This window comes from Antechinus flavipes, chromosome 4, assembly GCF_016432865.1.
Source record: "Antechinus flavipes isolate AdamAnt ecotype Samford, QLD, Australia chromosome 4, AdamAnt_v2, whole genome shotgun sequence".
In the NCBI taxonomy this organism is placed as follows: Eukaryota; Metazoa; Chordata; class Mammalia; order Dasyuromorphia; family Dasyuridae; genus Antechinus; species Antechinus flavipes.
This window is the reverse complement of record NC_067401.1, coordinates 79,594,725-79,607,549: the sequence shown is the minus strand read 5'-3', so window position 1 is coordinate 79,607,549 and position 12,825 is coordinate 79,594,725. Positions and strand designations below refer to the sequence as shown.

The 12,825-nt window shown below is 36.7% G+C and overlaps 1 protein-coding gene across 1 annotated transcript in view; it reads right to left on the bottom strand.

Moving 5' to 3' along the window:
• DNAH14 (dynein axonemal heavy chain 14) overlaps positions 1-12,825 on the bottom strand; it is a 386,173-nt gene that overhangs the window by 7,385 nt on the left and 365,963 nt on the right. The window contains exons 79-82 of the mRNA XM_051996560.1: positions 12,469-12,644; positions 6,801-6,997; positions 5,392-5,504; positions 2,690-2,832 (exon numbers count right to left, since the gene is read on the bottom strand). Coding sequence (XP_051852520.1) covers positions 2,690-2,832; positions 5,392-5,504; positions 6,801-6,997; positions 12,469-12,644 — 629 coding nt within the window. The remainder of the gene's footprint in view (positions 1-2,689; positions 2,833-5,391; positions 5,505-6,800; positions 6,998-12,468; positions 12,645-12,825) is intronic.

Here is a 12,825-nt window from a genome sequence, read left to right as displayed (position 1 = left end):
GTTCAATGAGCCTGGGATTGCCATTTGCGAAGCTACCCTCTCCAAAGTTACTGATGATCTCTTAGCTGCCAAATATAGTGGCCTTTTCTCAGTTCTCATTCTTCTTGACCTCTCCTTGAGCCTGTGACACTGCTGCTCACTTTCTTCTTCTTCTTTTAGGTTTTCCTCCTACCTAACTGATTATTCCTCCTTCGTCTCCTTTGCTGAATCCTGCTCCAGATCTTGCCCTCTGATTAGCAATGTCCCTTAGAGCTCTGTCTTGAGCATTTTCTTCTTCCTCTTAATAACTACACTTGGTATCTCATCAGCTCCCATGCACGTAATCACTTTCATGCTGATGATTCTCAACTCTGTCTTTCCTGCCCTAATCTCTGGGCTGATTTCCACATGCCTTTCAGACATAATAATATATCCAGTAGGCAACTTAAATTCAACATGCCCAAACAGAATTATCTATCCCTCCTCTTAGTTGTCCCTGTCCCTATCCCAATCTTCCCTATTTGTAGAGAGCAACACCATCCTCCTAGTCCCTCAGTCTAGCCAACTGGGAGTCATCCTAGATTCCTTGCTATTTTTTACACATTCCCCTGCATCTAAACTATCGCCAAAACCTACTGATTTCAACTTTGCAACCTCTCTCTTATGGCCTTCCCTCTCCCCAACCCCAGATACTGCCCTGACTCTGGTGAAGGCTCTCATCCCATCATGTTTGGACTATTGTAATTACCTTTTGGTGAGTCTACCTGCCTCAAGTCTCTCCCCACTTTAATCCATCCTCCATTCTGTCACTGACAAGCTTTTCCTAAAAGTGTAGATCTGATCATGTTACTGCTTTAACACAATACTTCGGTGGCCCCCTATTGCCTATAGGTAAAAATATAAAATCCTCTGGCATTCAAAGCACTTTATAGTTTAATCCCCTCTACCTTTTCAGTCTTTTTGCATACTGGAATGTGAACAGACTTACTATTTCTCAGCTCCAGGTATTTTTCCTGGCTGTCCCCCATGCCTAGAATGCTCTCCCTCCTCCACTCTGACTGCTGACCTCCCCGGCTTCATAAAATCCCACCTAAAACCTAGAACTTTCCCTCTTTTGTATATATTTATTTGCATGTTTTCTCCCCATTAGATTGTAAACTCCTTTAGATCAGGGACTGTTTTTTGCCTCTTTTTTGTATACTCAGAGCTTAATACAGAGCCTGGTACATAATTGGCACTTAATAAATATTTGTTGCATTAATGAATGAATGAACATGAAGTAATTTGAGAAGTGTTCTGGAAGGGCCCATAAGGCTTGCTGCAATATATCTCTACCTCTTACAGAGCTGTACCTCCAGAGTTATCTATCTTTGGGAAAAGGAGGAAAGATTTCCCCAGGACAATTAGCATCAATGGTAGAAGAAAAGAGCTTAGTATGGTGGATCATTTGGGGTCAGGTCAAATACCATTCATGTGGGAAGGAAGGGAATAAGCATTTATATAGCACCTACTGTGTGATAGGCATTGTACTAAGCCCTTTACAAATATAATCTCATTTTATCTTTACAACAGATCTGGGAGGTGGGTGCTATATTAATCTCATTTGACATCTGAGGAAACTGAAGCAAACAGAAAGCTAAAGTATTTTCCTAGAGTGACATATCTATTAAATGTCTGAGGCCATATATGAACTTAGTTCTTCCTTACTGAAGGCCCAGCACTTTACATACTGTGCCACTGATTGCCTCTAAGCATATACATACACACATACAAACACATATGGATTTATTAGACACCTATAATGTGATAGGCAATGTGTTAAACTCTGGAGAAATAAAATACACAAAAAAGTCTTGTCCTCAAGGAGCTTACGTTGAAAACAAACAAACAAACAAATCATACATATACATAGGTATGTATAAAATAGATACAGATGAGCTAGAAGCTTGGGGAACAAAGAAAAGCATTATGAAGAACATGATGCTTGAGCTGAATTTAAAGGATGTCGAGATTATAAGAGATTCATTTTTAGCTTCCCCAGACCTCGGTGGAGCAGCAGAGGGTGGAATACTGATAATTCTGTTTCTTCCAAACCATCTTCCTGATTTTGGACCCCAGAGACCATGGCCTAAAATTCTTTTAAATTCTTTTAAAGAATTTTTCAAGGGACTTGAGCACTAGGCTGACCAGCACCACCAGGAAGCTTGCTCCCATTCCCCTTCTCACCATTCTGTTATTGTGTAGATACAGTTCTTTCCCTGCCATCTTCTCTAGAGGAATATAAGCCCTATTAGCTATTATTTAAATTCTTCTTCTTGGGATACATTGTTTTACTCTTCAGGAAAATTTCAGTGCAGAGACAAAGTCAGACTTCTAATCTCTCACCATTAGAAGCTCACTCTTTGGGTTAAGAGACTAGACCTTCAGGATTCTCCTTTTAAAATGGCTAGAATAATCCAAAAAAACCACTATTAACAAAGAACTCAAAAATATGAAATTAGTGTAGAATGTCTCAGAAGTTTGGGATATTAGAAAGATTGTTTTGAAAAGAAGGATAGAGAGGTGAGCTTTGGAGAATGGTAGGGGTGATTGGGGGAGGATCTGAGACAGCAGACTCAAATGAAAATGGGTGCCAAAAAAGGATGTGTGAGGGTACCAAAGACCTATTGACAGCTTGACAATTTCACCAAGGTTAGTCCCAGGTTCCTACCTTGTGGAAAGAAGAAAGTTGGAAGCCAGAATTTGGTGGGAAAGGATTTACTGGGATCTTGCTCTTCTAGCTCTTCATTCTCTTCAAATCTTTTATTCCGATTTATAAAGGAATACTTCCAAGTGGTAGTTATTTTACTATATCTGTTTGTAGGCATAGAATAGACTTTGAGATGGCTGATATCATAATAACTTTCTTAAATTTATTAGGTTCCCAATTGAATTGATTCATTTCTATTTAGCCAATGCTGAAAATATGTTCTTTACAGTACACTGGAAGAGTTTAGATAAGGCCTGCTTCCTGTTTTTATGGAGCTTTGAGTAAAGTAGGAGAGCATAATATAAACATAAATATAAGACAAAACAATGCATCACAGAGGTGTTAAGCAGACTCCCTTTCTATTACAACATAAGCATCCTGAAGGAGGTATTATTCATTTTTGTCTAGGTATTTATTGTACCTAGCACAGTGTATGATACATTGACAGAAAAGGTAGAACAAATATATCTGGGTATTCATCCAAGTGGACCATAGCACAAAACACATTGGTTTTATGGTCATTCACTCAACATCCCCCTCCCCCAAAATCTGGTAGAACTTGCCTTTTTCCTCTCTCCTTTAGTGATTTTAAGATTGGGAACTCTCAGTATAAACCCCTTCTGCTGTCCTTAACCTTTGAGTAAGCATAAAGGAGGAAGGCTGCTAACCCAAGTCCCTTCTTCTTCCCAAGAAAATTGTGGGTCAGAGATGGAATGCCTTTTCTGGGGATGCCATTGAGGAACCAAGTCCTACACCCAAGTTTTGCAAAATGCTCTGACCTCCCACCCTCTTTTATGGGCTAGGAATGACCTTAGCATGGCCAAAAGTGCCAAGGAAACCCAGCAAAACTTGTAAATTCCCAAAATAAAATGGATGGGCTTCCCAGTATTATAGGGAATTCCATTTCCCAGTTTGCAGCCTGGTAGACTGAGCTCACTCAAGCTTGTAGTGATGGATGAGGAGCCAAGATGAATGACAAAACTTCATTCTATAATCCAATCCCAATCTATCAAGTTGGAAGTTTGGAACTTTCCTCACAGACCATAGTATTCCTATGAATAAGAAAAGGACAAGCTAGTTCTTGAATCCTACATAAAGCTGCGCTATGGACACCTAAAGACTGATGCAAGGAGGTTTTTTTTTTTCCCCATTATTGTACATCTCAAGTAATCTCTATATCTTATCTGAAAACTTGCCCTATATTGGTCAATCAGTTATTGTTTCCATTTTCCTTTAGTGGAATAAGAAAGACACTTTAAGGAAGAGCAAGTGGGACACTTTTTTTTTTTTCTGGTTTTAGGGAATTGCACCAGCTTTCCATTTCCTCCCAACTCAGAAAGTTTCTAATCTTTTCTCCAATTAGAAATCAGATTAACTAATTTTATATCTTGGTTAATTGCTTTAATTAATTAATTACTTTAGTTGATTTGTCTTATTTGGTTAATTATTTTTAATACATAAAAGTCCATCAAACCCATCTGCTCTTGTATTAGAATCCAGTATCAAAGCTGACAAGGAAAGCCTGATCTCAATTTGTTATGTAATTATCTTAAATTGCTTAATAAATTGATATTCTCAGAAGCTTAAACCTTTGTTTCCTTAGTTATTTCATCTTTCATCTGCTACAAAACCTTAAAGTACTATAGAAATGTTATCTATCTTTTATCATTTAAAAGTAACATCTTTATATTATCTTTATATCATCTATTTGTAATATCTCTTAAGTATCTATACTTAAAATATTTTTTTAAACAGCATGGCATTCTTGAAGGGGATGCAAAGCATGTATACTGGGGAAAATCTAACTGATGTAGAGGCAAGATATATTAAAACAAAACTTTAAAATTAAAATTAAATTTAAAAATTTAAAAATGAAACAAAAAATTAAAAAAAAACCTTTAAAATTAGTTTTTTTAAAATATGAAAATAAATTAAAAATTAAAGAAAAAATTTAAAAAAGATATATGAAGGCATTGTGGTATAGTGAAAAGGGAATTAGTCTTGGTATCAAGAAGATCTGGGTCTAAGGGTCACCTATGATAAATACTAACTGTATGATGTTGGTCAAGTCACTTTAGCCCTAGATGTTCTTGTCAATATTCTAAGACTAAAAGTAATAGCAAAGATTTCAAGGTATATTAATATAGCGACTTCCTTCACGGGGAGTTCCATTTAGAAATAAAATCATATGATCAGTCCCTAATCTTAATAAAGGGGTATGTTGAAATTATTGTTACTTTTTAGTTTTATTAATTCAGCTATTTTCATTGTAGAATTCTGTCTTTATTATGCTCTTTTGACTTCTGGAAAATTTTAAGGTAGATAAACTTGTAATTTTAAGTTTCTGTATTCTTAGAATTAAAAAGAGTTTGGATAATTAAAAAATGTTTTTGTTCCTTCAGTTTTTTTTTATAAAGATCTTGGCAAATCTGGTGCTGAGTAATAAGATACTCCAATTCCCTCATCTGCTTAGAAGGGATATTTGGAAAGATGAGTTAGATATACCTGCCTTACTTTTCTGGTAGAGGATCATAGTGCTAACTGAATCCCTGTTTAAAATAGAAGTTTCTATTCCTTTAAATTGGCATTAGCAAAAGCAAACCCACAAGATACCAGAAGATTGCATTTCAAGAAATACTTTGCAGCTAATCTGCCACTTATACCTATAATGTATAGCATCGTAGGTCACTTTTGCCCAGTTCTGGATGAATGCCAGTCGTAGGAGAAGAAAGGTGGTCCAGGCAGACAATCCCTTTTCAGTTTCATAAGATTTTTGCTGTTGGGATTGAGAGACAGACACATCAGTTTTTTTTTTTTTTAAAGAATGACTTCAAAAATCACTAATTATTTCATGATAAAGTCTAATAAAAGACTAAAGTCAGACTGTCACTGCAGGAAGAAGCTATTTTCCAAATACATAGCCAGGGAGACCTGAATCCAAATTCATCCTTAGGCACTTACTAATTGTGTGACTCTGGGCTTAACTTCACTAGCAGTTTTAAGTTTTATTATTGTTTTAATTTTGTAGATGAGGAGATGGGTTTAGAGAAGTAACTGGGTCCAGCATTGATACTAGTAAGTGTCAGAGGTACTCTGACTCTGAGTCCATTCTGGGTTGGGCAGCTTCTCATCACCCTCTCAAAGTCATAGAATGTCAGGACTGCAAGGAAACCAATTTAACCCTTCATTTTACAGAAGAGGAAATTAAGGTCTGAAGAAGTAAAGCAACTTGGCCAAAGTTGCAAAGCTATTTCTTGAACGTCCATTTTCTTGCTGCTACCAATAAGATGCTAAAATTGGTTTTTTCTAGTTAAAAATGACTTTTCATAGATGTCAACTAAAGTTTTTCTAGTCTTATTTTTAGTCATAATAGGCTCAAACCACCAACTATTATTCTAAAGAAGGAGAACTCTCTAAGGAACTCTGCTTAATCATTCAGGTCCATGGTATCAAACTCAAATAGAAATGGGGGCCACTAAACCATACATAAGGATCCCCATGGGCTGCATATTAACTTAAAAAACCTCACATTAACATTATCCATGTTTCTCTGTATTTTTATTTTATAAAATGTTTTCAAATTGCCTCTGGTTTGGAGCACACTAGGGAATGTTTGATTCAAGTCATTGATGGGAATTACAATGTGTCCAAAAGTAAGTTTAGTAAACAACTGTATATATATACACTTGTGGGGGAAATGTGATCAACATGTTACTAGTCAGAAGAACATAGTACACGTTAACAATGATCATCTAAGGTAAAGAGAATGAGAATACTGATGAATAATAAAGGGAAGGATTGAAAAAGTGTTTTAACTCATTAGTTATTAAGAAATTTAAAATAAATTTATTGAACAAGCCTAATTGTATTGATTTTACTATTAATAAAACACTTAAAAATATATTATATTGACACAGGGACTATTCTAATCACATTAAGCATTTTCCAGTGTTGACACAAATGATTTCACAGAAGGTTCAATGTGTTGATTAAGTTAGGTGTTGATATGCAAAAGAGCATTGATTTCCTTTACATGTTCTAAATAGAAAAAAAAAATCTATGTGCCCCTTACCTGCCATAACTTAGGCACTTTGTTTTTGATAAGACAATCATAGATCAGTTCCAGCTTCTGGTTAATGGTGCTTTCACCTCTGACAGCCCCCTGGAGTTCTTCCAGGGACTGGTGGATTAGGGATAATAACTTATCAAATCGACCAATTTCTTGACATAGGAATGTTAACAATGCAGAATGGAGGAGAGAATCATAACCTGGTTTAAAAAAAGAGGAGGCAACAAAATCGTATTTTGTGGAGAAAGAAGGAGGTTGCAAACAGAGTAATGTTTGAAGCTAATGCAATCTGACAATACCTTGGCTCATCGAGATAGGTGTTTTTAATAGCTCTTGAAAAATATTTAAATAAGAGAAGACTTGGAGTTAGGTTTTTGGATTCTATAATTGGCATACAATCCATTTGACTATGTAGACTCTCCTTGTACTTACATAGTGATTTGAAATTTGAAGTGACATCAAGGGACAGGACATGGATATTCCCCATGTTAGAGAATAACTGTGATCTTCAGGATATTGACTCTGCCCAAGTTGTGTGCATGTCTATAATTAAAGCTCCAAGCTATGCTGTGATGAGGGGCTACTGTAAACTGACCTTTCCCCTTTGCACTTTTATTCATATCGAATCTCTCACCAACACCTTAACCAATCAGTTCCTCAATCTACTCACTTCCTGTGACCTCCTCTACTCCACCTCAGTCCCATACAAAGATGGTGATAACCTTGATCTTGCCATTACCTGCAAATGCTCACCTCTATGTTCAAGATCCCAAATTTCTTTACTGACCTTGGTTTTCCATCTCTTCATCTGCCATTTTTTCATACTATAACCTTCAGCTCCTTGACCATTAAGTTCTCTCTGAGGCTATCAACCCTGAACCAGCCACACTCTTTTCTCTTCCCCATCTCGACCTCTTGATAAACCAGTTCAAATCTATATTAAACTCTTGAGTCAATGGCCCCCTTATTATATCTTTAATTGTGCCCTGACAAGCCTCAGCCTCAGATTATTCCTACAATTCACTGCCTTAATTTCTATACACACTGCTATATGAAGGCAGAGAAAAATCATGTAACTATTCTGAATGGATCCATCATATTTATGTCACACAACTTCAGCTGGGCCCTCATTGCTACTGTGCCTTCCTTATGAACTCGCTCCACAGCAATTCTTTTAAATCTTTTCATCCCTTCTCAAAGCTCCCATTATTCCCCTTTCTCTCACCCTCTCAGCAGAGAACCTTGCCTCATATCTCCCAGAAAAAGTTGAAGCCACTTACTTCCTCTTCTCCCTTGTTGCTCATCTCAAATCACTCAGATGCCTTCTGCTACTATCTCCTCCTCACCCCGACTCACATGGCTTTACTTCTTATCATTACCAGGCCTTCTACATGAACAAGAAGTCTCATTCCATCCTGTCTCCTCCAACAGGTGGGCTCCTCATTCATCCCCACTCTATCATTTGGTTTCTCCCTACTGCATACAGACATGCTCATGTCTCCCCATCCTCACTTGAGCTTTCCAGTGCTGCTTTTATCCTTTTTCTCTTCTGCTCCTTGAAGAGACATATACAAGCCATGTCTCCTACTTTTTCTCTTCTCATTCTACCAAAACACTTTTCTCAATTTACTGATCTCTTAATCGCCAAATCCAATGGCCTTTTTTCAATCTTCATTCTCCTTGACCTTACTAAAGCCTTTAGCATGGTTGATCACTCTCTTCATTCTAGGTTTTTGGAACATCAGTTTCTTTAAGTTTTTCTACTTATCTGATTGCTTTGGCTGGATGTCATCTAAGTCCTCCTTGACTCCTTACTATCTCTCAAGTCCCCTTATCTAATTTGTTGCCAGCTTTACAATATCTTTTGAAATGCCCCCCTTCTCTCTGACACTCTTTTCATCCTTCTACAAGCCATTGTCATCTCACCTTTGGATTAGTGTAATAGCCTACAGGGTTCTACTTTTTTATCTCTATCTATTGGCTTCCCTGGCTACCGTTGTCTCAATTAAAATTCCATCTACTACAGGAAGTCTGTCCCAGACTCTCTTAGCTCTAGTGCCTTCCCTTTTTTGATTATCTCCAATTTATCCTGCATATAGCTTGTTTGTTTCCTTATTGTCTCCCCACTTAGATTGTGAGCCCCTTGTAGGTAAGGGGTGTCATCTGTGTCTTTTTATATTCCTAGTGCTTAGCACAGTACCTGTATACAGCTATGAGATGCAGCGGGCCTGGAACATCAAACCTGCAATCAAGGTGACTTGAATTCAAATCCAGTCTCACACAAGCTGTGTGACCCTGGGGAAGACACATGACTTTTGTTTGCCTCAGTTTCCTCAACCACAGTACCTCCTTTACAAGGTCACTTTGAGGATCAAATGAGATAATAATTATAAAGCATTTAGCATAATATCTGACATATAGTAGGTCCTCTATAATTGCTTATTCCCTTCTCTTCCCTTTATTGACTAACTGATCATTTCACAAATTGGAAAACAAAGGTAAATTATCTTCTTCCCTTTATTGACTGACTGATCACTTCACAAATTGGAAAACCAAGGTAAATTATCTTCTTAAGGTACATTAACTTGTGAAAATGACATGAATTCAAATCTTGTGACTCTAAAGTTTGTTCCCTACTAGGTTAACAGAGTTTTGTGGCTTCATTGCTTTCTGAAAGTGGCAGGTAATTGTAAAATCTAAGGAAAGTGTTAGGTCTTAGGCAGGGCTGAGGGCATGAGGTGGGGTTGGTGGATTGCAGAAGAGGAGCAACAATTCTAATAATTCCCTATAGAGTGTTTTCAAACAATTTTGTGGAGGCTTTTAAGCATTGTAGTCACTTTCCTATGATCCCCCCTTCTTCCCACTGTCAAAATATCTTCCCTTTTAACAAAGACATACAGGTAAATAAAAGAAACTACTGAATTAGCTGTGTCTAAACTGGTCCTTGTCTAACACCTTGCCTAATATTTCTCTGCTGAGAGCAAGGAAGCCTACTTCATGATCAATTCTCAAAAGTCAAGAATAGTGACTGCATTGTTCAGAGTTCAGATAGCTTCGTATTGTTTTCCTCTATATTATGATGGTGAATGTTTTGTTTCCTTTCCTTTGCATCTGTTCATATAAATCATCCTTTAGCATTTCTGGATTTTTCATATTCATCCTTTTTTGGCACAATACTATTCTGTTCCAATCAGATATGACAATTTACTCAGCCATACCTATGTCAACTGATGAGCATGTATTTTGCCTTCATTCTTTTTCTTTTCCTTTTTGCTACCACAAAAAAATACTTATATGGATATTTTATTATATGCAGGATTTTTTTTATTTGACCTGTTTGACATATGTGTCCAACAGTGAGATTTCTGGACCAATAAAAACAGGTTAGTGACTTTTCCATATTTGGAACAAAGTTCTATGTAAAGTCAGATAGGAAAAATCATTAACTTGGAGAGGAAAAAGAGAGACTGTGTAGAATAAATTTGAGATAGGTTTTGGAATAAGAGTAGAAATTCATTAGGTGAAAGGAGATATATGGTTTAGACAAAAGGGAATAGAATACAGCAAGGCATAAGTCCGGAGAAGCACAGTATACACTCAAAGGCCAGAAAATATTCCTATTTGGCCAGAGCATTTGGCCAGAGCACACTGTGTTTGGCAGCAGGGGAGAAGGATGGAGGAAGAAAGGGATAAATATGAGATAAACTTGAAAAATCAGGTGATTTCAGCTTGTGGAATGCTTTAAATGCCATGCAAAGGAGATTGAATGAACTGTTTGTTCTAACAGATTTATCAGTGCCTTCGATGAAGTCATAAATGGCATGCTTTTTAGATGGCACAAGAACTCAGAGGGAGAGAAATATGAATAAAAGCAAGTTACAAAATAGCCAGTACAGGAAAATCTGTTGAATGTTTCTTGATCTGCTCATGGTCAGAGGCTTACATATAATGTAAAGGATATGAAGAGATTGTTCTTTAATTCTCCCATAGAGTTATAAAGCCTCACTAGTCAATACTTTAAAGCTACACAAGTCCCTCATTGTTTTCAGAACTGGATTTTGGAAACATTTTTCAGCCTACTTACAAATGCTATGCTTATTACAATGTACAATCTAACTTTTAGAGAATTGCCCTCCAAATCAGGAAAGTCTGGGTTTAAGTTCTCCCTCTAACATACATGGGAGATTTAATAGATTGTAAAATGGGCAAGGACTTGTTCCAGGAGTATTTTTAAGATTATAATTTACAAAGTAGGTGTTGATCTGCATTAGTAGAGGAAGTACTTCACCATGAAATTACAGGTCTGATACAAGAAAGAAAGAAAGAAAAGGAGGGATGAAGTAAATAGAGAAGGAAAGAAAGGGAGGGAAGGAGAAAGGGAAGGAAGGAAGGAAGAAGAAAGAAAAGGGAGAAAGAAAGAAGGAGAAAGGAAGGAAGAAGGAAAGAAAGGGAAGAAAGGAAATAAAGAAAAAAGGAAGGAAGGGAAAAAAGGGAGGAAGGAAAGAGAGATGAACAAAAGGAAAGGAGGGAAGGAAAAAGAGAGAAAGAAGAGAAAGAAGGAAATGTAACAAGTAAAATATATTTGCAGTTTTGTTTCCACAGCTGAAACATTCCAAATAAATCCTGATCAGTTATAATACCAAATTTAATTAGATGAAATTAAATTGAAATAAATGTCTGTGAGTCTTACAGGAATGTTATGGAAAGGTTACCATGATAAGTAAGAAAGGAATGTGATATAGGCTTTGGGGTCAGCATCTTTTGGACAAGGGGAACTACAGAATGTTGTAAGTCAACACAAGTAACCACAAGTGCTGGTTGGCTACAAATGACCTGGGTGCATGTCCTGGGTAAACTAAAATTTTCAATACAGCATGCTTAATAAGCCTCATGCATATTAACTTCTCCCTTCAGGAGGAAACTTTTGCCATTTTTGAACATGTGAATGCATGGCAAGAGGAAAGAGGAACATGGTAACATATAAAGGGTGTATGTAGTGGGAGTATAATAAAATGTTAGACATCAGAGAGGTCTCCTCCCATGGAAACTCTTAAGGAGGAGGAAGAAGAGTTAGGGCAGAATTATAAGATATAACTGCTGGCTTTGATATCTGTGAATTGTATATGAGCTCATATGGAGTTTTCACACCAGCTTCCTCCAGGAACTTATTAAAACTTTACTTATCTTGAGATTGTTCATTCATCGTGTCCTTTTTGAGGTTCAGAATACTGTTTCTAACAGAAGGATAAAGGAAGGAGGAAAGGAAGGAAAGAAAAGAAAAGGAACCAAGAAAGAGAAGGAAAGAAGGAAGGAAGAAGGAAAGAAGGAAGGAAGAAGGAAGGAAAGAAAAGAAAAGGAACCAAGAAAGAGAAGGAAAGAAGGAAGGAAAGAAGAAAAGGAGAAGAAAAGGTAAGGGAGGGAGGAAGAAAGAAGGGAAAAGAAAAGGAAGAAATAAAGGAAAGAAAAGAAGGAAAAAGAAAAGAAGGAAAGAAGGAAGAAAAAGAAAGGAAGAAAGAAAAAAGAGAACCTAAGGGTAAAAAAATGCCATTTTATATATATATACACATACATACACATATACATATATGTGTATATATTTCTACATTTATACAGGTATGTATGTATGCTTTGTGAGCATTATTTTGCTCAGAGGGTAAACTACAGTTCTTACCTTTGATATTTCTATTAATTGTAACCCAAACATTACTTGAAATTATGGATAACAATGTAGTTGGAATGATTTCTTTGATTTCAGTAACTACTGGTTCTTGCTCTACAGTCATAGGCAATCGCTTGATCACATCCAATAAGATTTCTAGCACCAGCTCATCTTGGCTCTTTCCACTCCTGAAAAGAAAGTTGGGGGAATCACATGAGGCTAGTTTAGATCAGAAAGCATCTTTATTTAGGTCCTTTCTAGAGACAAATAGCAAAAGGCAGCTTCCCTAAAGAAACTTGCAAGTATAGTGTCTTTTCTGATAGTTTTAGGATTCCAATGAAATATTCTATCCCAGTGCAACTATATAAA